Source organism: Lepisosteus oculatus, chromosome 5 (genome assembly GCF_040954835.1).
Source record: "Lepisosteus oculatus isolate fLepOcu1 chromosome 5, fLepOcu1.hap2, whole genome shotgun sequence".
Classification (NCBI taxonomy): Eukaryota; Metazoa; Chordata; class Actinopteri; order Semionotiformes; family Lepisosteidae; genus Lepisosteus; species Lepisosteus oculatus.
In genome coordinates this window covers 52923941-52936834 of record NC_090700.1, presented here as the reverse complement: position 1 = coordinate 52936834, position 12894 = coordinate 52923941, and the positions used below count along the sequence as shown (strand labels likewise).

General features: G+C 37.7%; 1 protein-coding gene across 5 annotated transcripts in view; it reads right to left on the bottom strand.

Moving 5' to 3' along the window:
• Positions 1 to 10746, bottom strand: part of chd2 (chromodomain helicase DNA binding protein 2) — a 34080-nt gene extending 23334 nt beyond the window's left edge. For 3 of the 5 annotated variants that reach the window (XM_015343539.2, XM_015343541.2, XM_015343543.2), the window contains exons 1-5: positions 10193 to 10746; positions 9709 to 9821; positions 2017 to 2239; positions 1448 to 1534; positions 401 to 462 (exon numbers count right to left, since the gene is read on the bottom strand). In XM_015343539.2, the coding sequence (XP_015199025.2) occupies positions 401 to 462; positions 1448 to 1534; positions 2017 to 2239; positions 9709 to 9770 (434 nt within the window). In that variant the 5' untranslated portion in view covers positions 9771 to 9821; positions 10193 to 10746. The remainder of the gene's footprint in view (positions 1 to 400; positions 463 to 1447; positions 1535 to 2016; positions 2240 to 9708; positions 9822 to 10192) is intronic. The other 2 variants (XM_015343542.2, XM_015343544.2) reach the window with 1 other exon arrangement.
• Between the last annotated feature and the right edge of the window lie 2148 nt (positions 10747 to 12894).

Sequence of the window (12894 nt, the reverse complement as noted above, 5' to 3'; positions counted from 1 at the left end):
TAAAGTACAATTATAATATTCTGTTTAAGAATGGTTGATTTTAGTAATGTATGCTAGGTGGATGGATTAAGAAAAATGTGATACTTTTGGAATGTACTTTAATGTAACAAAAGAAGGCTCCGACTTCTAACGAGAAGCACTAAGAATTCTCTAGCATGTTTTCAAATAATTGTAATGATTTCAAACTTGTTTAGTGAAAACAGGATAATTTTCCATTACATCTTTTATGGACATCTATCTGTCCAGCAAATAAATAAAAGTGGTTTTGAGTTTTCGTAATTCATCACATAAATCAAAACTTCAAAAAGGTGTGCAAGTTTTAATCCAGCACTGTTTTTGAAAAGCGCTCACAAATACTTTTTTTATTACATCTTTAGTTCTTTACTCCTAGCATACTCACTCTTTCTTCTTCTGCCGCAGTCCTTTTCTTTTACCACTTTCATTTTCAGATTCACTGCTACCCTGCAGAATCATTAAACAGAGAATGCACTATTTAAGAAAAACGCACACATTTTTTTTCAAATGCACGATCATTAAAAGCTGGAAAAATCAAAACAAATGCCACTTATGAAATACCCCTTCTTAAAGGCAACAATAGCTGCAAAAATAGGTACAAGCACAATAACACACACACATCTGAACCGTCATACAGGCATTCTTGTAATCCATCCATTATAAATATACTGTATGGTGATAAAAAGGCACACCATTTTGTCCAAATAATGTTACATTTACATAGGAATGAAAAAACAGAAGGCACTGATGGGTTTAGGAGTATGGAACAAGCTACTCTCCCATGATGTTCAAGCCAAGTGACTGGCTGCTGTCAGAAGAGATCTTTGGATCAATCTACTACTACCACAAGAGCCCAATGGCTTCCTCTCATTTGTAATCTTTCTTATCAATGTGTCAGTGTGCAAAACTTGTCAGATGTGCCTTACGTTATTCAATAACAAAACAAATAAAACAGTTTCCTCTATCACCTCCCGAGAACAAACTTGGAAAGAACTCCAAATATTCTCTAATGACCATCGTCTTTCCCCACTGCAATGCCTTTCAAAGACCACAAGAGAATGCATCGTTTTCTTTTGCAACCTGTGTGTGTATTTCATCCTTTATTAACTTCCATCCAGCACGACAAAACACCATATCTTAAGTAAAAATGACATACTAAGCCATTTTCTTTTTGGAATACCACAAAAAGGTATGGGGTAAAAAATAAAATCAAGTGAGTTAAGTGTCAATTTATCAGTTCATACTGGGATTTCAAGGTAGAACTTTATTACTGATTTGTTTATGTTTTCATATGTGCGTCACGTTTAATACTTCTTTAATGCTACAAATTAGAAGCCAAACAGCCACAATAACCTGGGTCATTTTTAAGCCTTTTCTTTTATCATATGGGGCTAATTTTTGGCTGCCCTGAGTGCAGTTTCTCCCAGCTTACCTCAGCTCCAAAATTAAGTCGAGCAGGCTCTTGTCTGCTCCGGTTCGATCTCCTGACCCCATAAACATCTGGATGTTCTTCCCACATCTGTAAACATAAACAGACCATAAGATGGCCTGCTGCCCTCCCACTAATTTATTCTCTCCATTTGTATCCTATACATTTTCAATTAAAAAGATTAAAATTTGTGGCAAAAGGGATAACTTTTTGTATCCAACATTCATTTGGATTTTTGTACTATAAAGGAGGGAGGGTACATAGCGCAAAGTTCTACGTTGAAATGTCTTCAAAGTATTTGCAATATGCTGTCCGTTAAATATTTTGGAAGAGATGCAGGGATGTGCTACTGAACCGCTCTTTTCAGAGCATGCAACTCACTCAAAATGACCGTTTTGGAAACTCCTGAAGATGTGGTTTTCCGCACTAGAACAGCTCTGTTCAGGTAACGGGGGGGTTTACACACCCCCCTGCCTCTGTGTGGAACAGAAGTGCTCGGGATGGCTCATGTGCTTTTAACTGGCAGCTCACAGGATAGCTGGCGTTTGAGCAGGGCTACAATAACCAGGTACCTTCTTGACATCGGCTAATCTGTCCTTCCTGCTGACAGGCTTATCCTTGACCTCGGAGGTGGCCTGCTGGGATTTGGATCCCGTCGATTCGCTCTCGGACTCGGACTGGCTCTCGGACTCGGAGCTGCTGTTGGAGTCGCTGCCCCGCTCGCTGCCCCGCTCGCTCTCGGACTGACTGCCCGACTCCGAGGCCGAGTGGTTCGATTCCTCGGAAGCGGAGTTGCTACAAGGTCAAACGAACGTGATGTTAAACCCTCATACGATTCTAACTGTCATGAGCAAGATGGATACACTTTTCTTGTGGGGAAAAAAAAAAACATACGCCTTCAAGCTGCGCAGAGTGTTTTTGGCAGCTCTTTATCCTGCAGAGAGAACCAGAATCGCACAAATGTGCATCACATTTAAATTCTTTTTTCACTGGCTTCACTGGTGCGTAAGTGAGGCAAGTATAGCTGATAGTCTGGGGAATCCTTATCACAAGCACATGACTGCTAATCAACAAAGGCAAAGAAAACCTAGATGTGAGCACTACAATAGTTTTACTGTACTCTTTTCCCCAGTACGCGTTTGTCCACAACATTCACACTCTTGCTTGCTTACTTCAGGCAGACACCCTAATGCGTCCCAGTGTCTTCTCTATTTCAAAAGCCTTGTTTAAAAGCCTTTAGTAGCTGATGTACTCAAGTTGGGCTTTGTTGAGGTGGTCTGTCCCAAATAGAAAAGTGAATCCTCCAGGAACCGACCTGCATTTTAGACATACTCCATTTTTAAAGCACTTGTGTTGCTCAGGCAAGGGGCAAGGGGTATCAGGAGGAACAGAGAGCGTGGTGGGAAAGGATGAAGGCAAGGACAGCTGCTGCTGAAGAGGGTCTTGCCCTTACTGCGCAACACATCTGCAGGAACCACCTGACCTGATTTGCCGAGTCTTTCTCCATTCTTGGTTGGAGAGCAGGAAATGTTTCCAAAAACAGGAGAAAAAAAGTTTTACTAAAAATACTGCTCCAGAAAAAACTACAGTATCTTTAATGTAAGCACAGGTTCACTATCTGTGAGGCTTTTCTAAGCCTGAGCCCATTCAGATCGAAAGTCAGTACACAAAGGGGTAAGTCCACAAACATATTTAGCATCTTCACCATCCAAAAATTACATAATTGCGGGTCTTTTAACGAAAAATATTTTAAAAGACTACCTAAACCTTAATTCCATTTCCAATCATTCTTAAGAAACTTTTACAAATAAAAATGTCTCTCCCTGTTTAAATATCATGTTTTCTGCAGACAGGGGGCAGCAACACCGCTCATCTGGGAGTTGAAAAGCCTTCCAGGATTTTCCTTATACTTGGGAATCTGCCACATTTGTCAACCATTTTAGGCCTCTTTACTCCACCATCTTAAAATGCCTTGCACCATCCACAAAACCACAGTGCCAAAGCAAATCTCCGCCATCAGCAAAAACAATGACAGAGCAACACATGGGGGTGATGGTATCAGATGCTGGCCTCCATATCCACCTCACAAACGAGAAAGTGTATTTTCTAAACGCTTTTTGAAGACCTGGCAAGTCTTTCAAAAGAAAATCAGCCTATTTTACACATTTTTTTCTTCTCCAGAAGCAAGTGTTCTACAAAAGTTTACAGAATTAAGCTCTTACAGAGACCCCATTTACTCCAACTACTAAATAGTCCCAGTGGAGTATTACAGTGCACAACTTCTGGGATAATCATGAAACGTCTAATTCTTCTTTAGGTTCATAAAGAGAGAACAAGCGACCCAATCTTAATAGCATAACTGGTGAAATAGGGCATAGGGCAGTCTGTAAAATGTACATACCTAGAAATTGAATCTAAAATTTGCTTACACAGTTAATGAAACAGTACACTATTATATCTAACCATGCTCAATAAGTAATCAGCTTATCTCCATTAAATGATCAAATAAATTATTAATGTCTTCTCATGGCATGTTTTAGATCTGAAATTTCTTTTTTGACTGGTCTTGTTGGAGCAGTACAAGACTCCTAGGAGAGAAAACTGTTTTTTTCCCAGTTAACCTCTCAAGAGATCAATTCACTACACAAATAGTAAATGTTTAACCTAATTAACCAGATCTACAGGTCCCTGTTTCTAAGAAAAAATCCTGGTATTTTTATTATATTTTAAAAGACTATCTGAAGTTCATGATTTGTTTTGTGAACCAATATTATAAATAAACAGCAAAGATCGCAAAACCTTGGCATTCAAACTAACAAGGCCACAGAGAAATGTCCAGCAGACAACATCTGTAATGCACTTCTAAATTTAATGGCTTAAAATTTTTTTTTACATTCTGAATACTAAAAGAGGTCTTACAAGTGCACTTTAAGTTACAGGTTCATGATCTATACATTGATAGACACCAATTGTAACATGGTTTAATTATTTAGCTCTCCCATCTACATTGTGCCTTCAAATCCATGATCAATGAGCATAGCACAGCTAAGACTGCAATACTGTTTCACTCAAAATGGACATTAACTTTACTTTAAATCGTTTTAAGGTGAGATGGGCAGGTTACCCATACCCCCAAGGTATAGGTAGTTCGCACAATGTGGAAAATATACCTTCGAGGCGTAGTTTACTTGCACAATGTGGAAAATATTCACCCAGTAGGACTGATTAGACCTCAAATGTGTGTGATGACCTATGTTACCTTGTGAAAAAAAGATACATGCATCTGCAGTAAAGCACAAACTCAGGGACAGGAAGGGAAAGGAAGGGGAGATGCATTATAAACCGAGACCAGGAGGCACTTACACAAAGGGTACTGAGAGTGAGACAAGCCAACAGCCTGCCTTCCTTCAAAACACAGCTGGGTGAGATTCTAGGATCAATTAGCTATGAGCAAACAAAACAAATAGACTGGAAGGCCTCCTGTCATTGATACACTTTTTTGTTCTTATGCGCTGTGATAGTAACAATCGTGGCTTGAAAAAAGCTAAGACTAAATACATATTAATATAAAAGTAATAATTTAAGCTACAAACAACAGCAGGCATGTGGAAAATCCTGTTAACTTATCCACTTAACATGCAAAACAACAATGAGTTCCAGAGTGGTTCCAGGTTCCTATAACATTTCAGAAAAATACCTTATCAAGGGAAAAACAGGCAAGTATTCCTTAAAGATGACTTGTCGAAAACAAGACATTTCTTTTTGATTACTCATTGTGGTTGAGAATTAAAAAAACATCTGACATTCTAAATGCTGTTTGTGGTCTTGGGCAGACTGGTTTTACAAATTACTAAATAATGTCAGATTTAAGAAGATTCTACAAATTCCATTAACTGAAGAACTTTGTGAAGAGCAATGTGTTGCATGGTACTTATCACCTAAAGGTTAACAGTTGCTTAACCATGATACTCAACAGTTTCAGCTTTAAGATAGGATCAACCATAAGGCAGACTGCTGACCATTTACATCTGGTATGTAATGTTACATCTGATCACATTTAATCTGCCACTTGAAACAGTCATGTCTCCTTCTTATATCTGCAAAAATCAATCAGCTTTGTCAGAGGTATACAAGATAAGATCACACTTTATTGGCCATATACAATTTCTTGTATTAGGAATTTGTCTTTTTCCCAACTTGCTCTCCATGAGACACAGACAGGAAGCTTGGGGTCAGAGAGCAGAGTCAACCATTTACTGTATACGGCACTCCTAAAGCAGTTGGGGTTAAGGGCCTTGCTCAGGGGCCCAACGGAGTAGGATTCCTCTGCCGGCTGCAGGAAATGAACCGGCAACCTTCCAGCCACAGGTGCAGATCCTTAGCCACAGAGCCACCACACAACCCCACCACCCCATATGTTTGAGAAGCGATATGCTAAAGAAGCTAATAGATTATTAAATACATTTTCAATATATTATATATTCTAGCAGTCCTTGATTTGAGGCTTCGCTCTTTATTAACAACAAATGGCACAAGAACAAATGTAGGATAATGTTTCAAATGTGGGACAGATGGTGCACTGTCTCTGCAAAAAAGCGAGTACACTGTCAGGTAAAGTCTTCATCCCTCACATTACTCACCATCTAGAGCAAAGGCACACTGTTACGCTTTCTCCCTCACAAAGAAATAACAGCATTTACAAAGCCTCTTTCCGGGGAGTGACAGTGTGCACAACCATACTCTACAGGTGTCCGTCTTGGGATTTTTCTCTGGAAACAGGAAGTGAGCACATAGTTCTGCTACCACGCATAATCGGGGATGTTCATGTTTCAACACACCACGTCGTTTGTTGTATTACTTCAAAAAATATTTTCAAAATACTGCTCTCCTCGTCCACAAATGAGGCAATACAATTTCTCAATACTCACCTGATATCTTCCATTAAGGGGCACTGTTGACATTTAGGACTATAGGTAGCGATTTTAGATATTTGCATTTTCAGTGCATCGGGAAACTACTTTCTTTTCTAACTAAAATGCAGCCTCCAAAACCAGAACATTTATCTTTTTTTAACAGCTGTGGTGTTTCTGTGATGTATTTGCATGTTTCTAAAGAGACACTGCTATTCTGTTTACCCTTTCTGAAACAGTGCCCCTCAATCCCACCAAATTGCTTCTCCATTTTCAAGGCCTTAAATGGTCAAACAGGGAACAGCTGACTAAACATGACATATCTGCTGAGGAATCCAACATTACCAGCTGTGCAACAGGTTTTGCAAACCAGTTGTCACAGTATTTTCACAAAATATATTTACTTTTTAAAATTATTTTAACTAAACTTAATTAAATATTAATTTTATTAAACTAGATCATAAGGAATTTAAAAGTGTTCAAAACCTCTTTATATAAAAAAAACTAAATTATAACCATGATACTGCCTAAACAGTTCACCCAATTTCCTACTCCACATTGAGTAATTTAGTAAAAACTGGTAAATGGGATTTAAAATAATGTTGAAATAATAATGTGATAATAATGAAAAAATAATGTTCATGGTTTTAAACGTGAAAAATGTACATAAAAGAAATGAAAAAATAATTATAAAAGCCAGGGTCGCTAGTACATATTTGTGCTAGTGTCTGTGAATTGTTTTAATAAACACTAGCAGGAAAAGCAAGGCCTTTAATGTTGTCTCTAAAGATTAAGATGTTTTAAAAATTGTGTTCATTCATAGTGCATTTGTTGGTCAAAATCTAAAAGACAATAATAACATTATAAAATTAAAAAAAGAAAAACATCAAAGGATTTCTAATTTCTTGCAAGGCATTTCAACCAGCAGGGGTAGCTGCGTTAGCTGACAAAGCAGGAAAGGCTACACACAATGGGATGAGTGACGTAACAGGAGGGTGGGCACATCCCTCCAATTCAGAATTTGCTATAGGCCGTTGTGTTGCTATGCCCACAGCTAACCAATCTCTGTTCAAAACATACACTTCTGACCTTTGAACCACATCCTGTTCAAGCTTCCTGTAGTTCTAAGTACACACTGTGTAATGCAGCATGTCTGCCTAGCTATGCGGCACAAAGCAAGAGCCATTTTGTGACTTTGAAGTGGACGTGCAGCAATCTATTGCGAAAAAAGATGCACATTTGGACCAAAACCGAACACTTACTTTCTCTGGCAACCAAAAAAAGTTCATTGTTGCCAGGAGGGAGGTCATCCTTACCTCTTATGTGAAGGGAGATCTGTGTGTGGTTGGAAAAGCATTGAACAACTGGCATTATTTTATTTTAAACAGTCAGCACCTATAAAATGGCTGCCACAATAGAATTGGACCATATAAAAATGAAACCTTAACCCTTCACTTGACTTCTTGACTTCTGAAACCTCAGCTTTCCCCAAACTTAAGGTAGTGCCTGTTAAAAATGCAAACACTAAATACCAGCTTTTAAATACTTCACAGAAGCTGTATATTAACATGCAACCAAGTGAGAGAAATAATTCCTATACCTTGCAGTAATGCATGGTTCACATTGTACAAGCTGATCAATGTAGTTTTTAAAAGCAGTGAATGCAGAGGAGGTTATTGTATCATTGAGTTAGGAGAATAATACAGCTTCAAAACAATAGTAGTTTCAAAACTTTTGCCTATATTTGCTAAAAAAACATGCATTCAACACCAAATATCTGACTTCAAAGTGGGTTCTCTCCTACACCAATATGAAACAAAATAACCGGATAGTGGGAAATGAGTTTAGAATTAATTTGTTTGTACTACAAGTGTCAAAGTAAACAGAAAACAAAATGAATTCCTTAGGTCTCTTAAACTGAAGTTAAATTAGTTTAAATTACACAAAGCCTGCCACACAAAAAATCACTTTTGATAGTTACAAAGACAAATGTGTGCAGGTAAAGTGGTTGTGCATTTCATTTACATGAAAATAAAAGCTATGAAACCTGATTTAATACTAGGTGTTACACTAAACTCTGCTGGTGTTTGAGAACTGAAGCCTCAAGTAACCTAGCATAAATACCAGAATGTCCAAACTTTCAAGTGGAAATACATCTTGAAGGGACAATACTGTGACCAGGGGAAAAAACACTTAGACGCACCTACCTTGCACTTTCACAAAAACAACTTTTGCAAAGCATGTCACAAGAAACAACTATATGTATCCATAATATAAGAGAACTGTATAGGTGCACTGTAGATGCAATCTTACATAAGTACACATATATAATTAGAAAACAAAACATTTTGATTATTTTAAACCATTATGGTACGGTTGAGAAAATGAAACTAGTTGCATGACGTAAAATCATTAAGATTCGTAAACTGTTGATATTTTTGTTGCAGCATTTCACAACATTTTGACAATAAGCAATCATGTACTTTTTGGTCACAGAATTATAAGAGCTGAGTGCTTGGTTGGGAAGCAATGTTTTTGAAAGAGAGAGACAGATCAACATTGTTTCACGTTTTAAAACCATCTCAATCAACTGTGCACATGTTGAAAGTGAAACAATGGCTCAGAGCAAAGAGAATAAAAAATGTGAACAAACATCGTTTTAAATTCATTTTATTTACTTTTAATACTTTTAGTTTAGTCCATTACAAACAATCTTCAATGCTATATATTTTAACCATTAACCGATTATTTAAGTGTAAATTGCCAAATTATTTAAACTAATACAGATTATTCTTCCATCTGTCATCCCAAAAAAATGTATACACAACAGTTTAACGTGCTTCAAAGCGAGCCAGTCAAACACATGAACAAGTACTATTAGGTATTCGGTATTACGTGTCGTTAAATAAAAGCCCAATCAAATACTAAAATTGATATTTTCTAAGACACACAAACAAATGAAGTCCCAATAAAATGTTTTAAATGGGAAACTGCATTGTATGTAAAATGGTGCAATGCAGCAACGACAAAACAGACAAGGTCATTTTGTGCTGTCACAAACGGAAAAAATACTGAAAGAAATCGCCCAAAAAAACCACACGACTTCATCGGGTTAGTATACATTTGGGTACCCGATGCTTTAAATGGGCCCTAAAATCAAGTCTTAAGTTTAAGAAATTGCTAGCAAAAATTAGGGTGTGGCAATTTAAGAATCCCAAGGTCATTTATCTAAAACCTAAATTAATCACAGAAACCGAACACTATATATTGGCACAGGTGAGCATCCAGGCTTGACAACGTAAACAATCAAGGCAGATGTCAAAAGAAATGGAGAAAAAAAATGAAAGATCGTACCTTGATGCATTACTTTGGGTCGAACCGTCGTCTTCTCGCTTGCTGTTCTTATTCTTCATCATTTTATATATCCTGTACACTTGTTTTTGATGCTCTCGTGTCCTGGTATTTTACTGTCAAAAGTTAAAAGAAGGGTAAGGATCCCTTGTTAAGTTCCATTTGCGTGCATTCGCCAGCAGGACAGCAGTCTTGACGCTGCGACGACATGACTGAAAAAGAACACCACTGTCTCGAAAAACATATCGCATATCGAAAAACAACTACAAAACCTTTAAAACGTTAAAAGAAAAGGTAAATAAAAGACACCTGCTCAACTAGGCACCATATAAAACACCCCCCCCATTTCTTTACCCAAAAAAAAACCCGTGCACGTCTACACAATGTATTACAACTGCGTCATCAGACAAAAGGGGAGACGTTTCAAAAATGCATTTTAAAAAACAAACCAAAAAATAACAGATGAAAAGCGTGATTCTATACATACCTATTCCATGTACAGACAGGTAGATTGCAGTGTTGCTTCCCACTCGTCAATGAAGTTCTTTATTCCGTAACTGGGGTCCGCAAACGGAAATATTTAGTTTTCAGCATATATCGCTTAACGGATGTTTTTTAAAACAAAAATAAAAATTACATGCTATCGGAAAAGAAAATTAATTAAATAAAGAGGCGTAGAAGCACCCTAGGCAGAGCGCACTAAAAATGGTGGTGCGTCATGGCTGCCTGTGCTTAAGCTGGAAAACAACGACTCGCACATAGTGTACTGTAATTCTCCTCTCGATAAAGCCACACAAATTAAACAAAAAAGCTTTGCTAAATCACAAATGTAACAACTCGAAAGCGATCTAGATTCGCTAATAAAGTCTCCCAATGGCCCCTGCGGCGGCCTAAAAGTTGCTAAAAGTTACACAAAGTGTTGGAGAGGCTCGGCGATTCTCAATGCGCTCTCCTCTCCAAGGCTCAGCCGCCATCTAGATCTCCTTCCCAGCTCTGAGAGCTCTGCCTTTGATTGACGCTCTTTCCATTTACCCCAGGACTCAGGTGATGTACCAAAGACCCACCCCTTTCATTTTATACAAAAAACACCCAATTTAAACAAGTCTTTCCTCACAACTACCACTTTTACCCCACACCAGCATCTGGTCACTGAAAACCAAGATGCCTTGAAGGTAAAAAGAAGTGGTACCTTTTAAATAAGACTAAATTTGGGTAAATTTTAATCTCGGGGGCAGCCATAACTTCCTGTTCAGACAGGAAATGAGCCAACTGGAGCCATTTTATAAAAGCAACACAAAAGAGCTTGGACACCATTACAATCACCTTCACAACTGGTTTAACTCTTTGCATTTGATTGCTTTGTAATTTGTATGGATTCTTTTTGAGGCATATTGAAATGAGCAAAATAAAAACAAAACAGCTTGGTTAACCATTTGGGAAACTGGACATTTTGTGCATGGAATTCCCTTAAACAGGGGTGGTTTCTGAAGGACATTATCCCCATTTGGAACAAAAGGACACCCCCCAACCAATACTGGGGCAACAGTAGGTGGTCAACACACAAAGACACCCAAGGGGGTCTTGGGGACACATTCAGGGTCCATTCACAACACTGAGACCCCATGGCACTCTAACTGGACCACTCAACACCATTGGATTTAGCATTCTTCTGCAAATACTACACAACACTTAGTATCAGCTTACTAATGCACAGGGTGCTCAATATCTTAATGGAGTGGATATGATAATCATCAGATTTAATAAATCACAACTAAATTTATAAAGTTAATTTAACATGAGTCAATGGAGACTTTCAGCACACAAGGCTTTTGTATAGTACATAATGGATGGTGCCATTCAAGAATAAAATTGAGCAAAGCCAAGGATCAGCTTGGTGACCAGTTCATTGTTTCATGTTCTAAACCAGGTCCTGGCTTGGGGACATCCAGGTCTTCCACACCCTTTAAATAACAGAAGCCATTCCTCCCCCAAAGATGTCATGGAGGGTGGGAGAAAACCCAAAGGATCATTTCCATTAAAACCCACCATTTTTGCAATGTCCAATTAAACCAAAGACCACACAAATGTATCCCAACTCAATTAAAAGGCTAGATCTTGATATACCATGTTCAAATAAGGCACATTAAGGCACATCAAAAGCAAAAACAGAACTTTTAAAAAGTAACACATGCCCATTTATGTATAATCAGCAACCTGAGCACCACAAAAAAAATGCCAAAGAAATGCAAGTATTAATTGAAAATTTTATTTAACTCCATAAGCACTCCAAATATATAACTGACAATTTAAAAAAATACACAGTTCAAATTTGGGAAAATCCAAGGTAGTACAATCATAGCCATGCACATTTATTCCAGGGCAGACATTTGAGGTCAAGGTAAAACATATGCAAAGTATTTTCAAACTGGTTTCCAATTAAGTCAATTTTCTTTCAAAAAAAGTCCAAGCAAAGGAAAGGATAAAGTCCATTTTAGTTCAAGGAATCAGCCTTCCCAAATGACACAGTAATCCCAAATCACAGAAAGGAGGCGCCATCTTGGTGACAAACCAGCTGTCTCCACTTGAATCTCTTCAGTTGTATGGGGTCTTAATGGAATTAGAAAGAAATAAATGTAAACAACCTATACAATCTGGCATAAATGGCAGTAACAAATGTAGCACCCTTACCTTGGAAGTCTCCACATTAAAAAAAATCAAAAAACAAAACTGTATGAAATCCAAAGGTGAGAAAGCAGTTCTGTTCTTATATAAATCTTTATGTTTGCAGACCCTTCACATAAAAGGACTTAATAATAGATATGCAGCAAACATCCTAACATATTCCACAGACCTTTAAGTCAATTCTGACAAAATAACACAAACAGCCCTGAAAATCTTTCCACATAACTTACAAATATCAATTTTTAATGTTTGCAAATTAGTTGAAAGACAACTGCACTCTTCAAATCCAAAACCAAGTATTATGAAAAACTAACAAATCCCCCAAATCTAGGTAGATCACAATTTTAATTGTTTTTTTATACACCATGGGTGTCATCTAGGACCATCAATGAGTCAAAACCTTAACTGGCAATGGTACCCATTTCTGACCTTATCCCACAGGAAAAGCACTTTGAATATACCCAGCTACAGACTAAGATTTACAAAACAGAATAGTCCTTAATACCA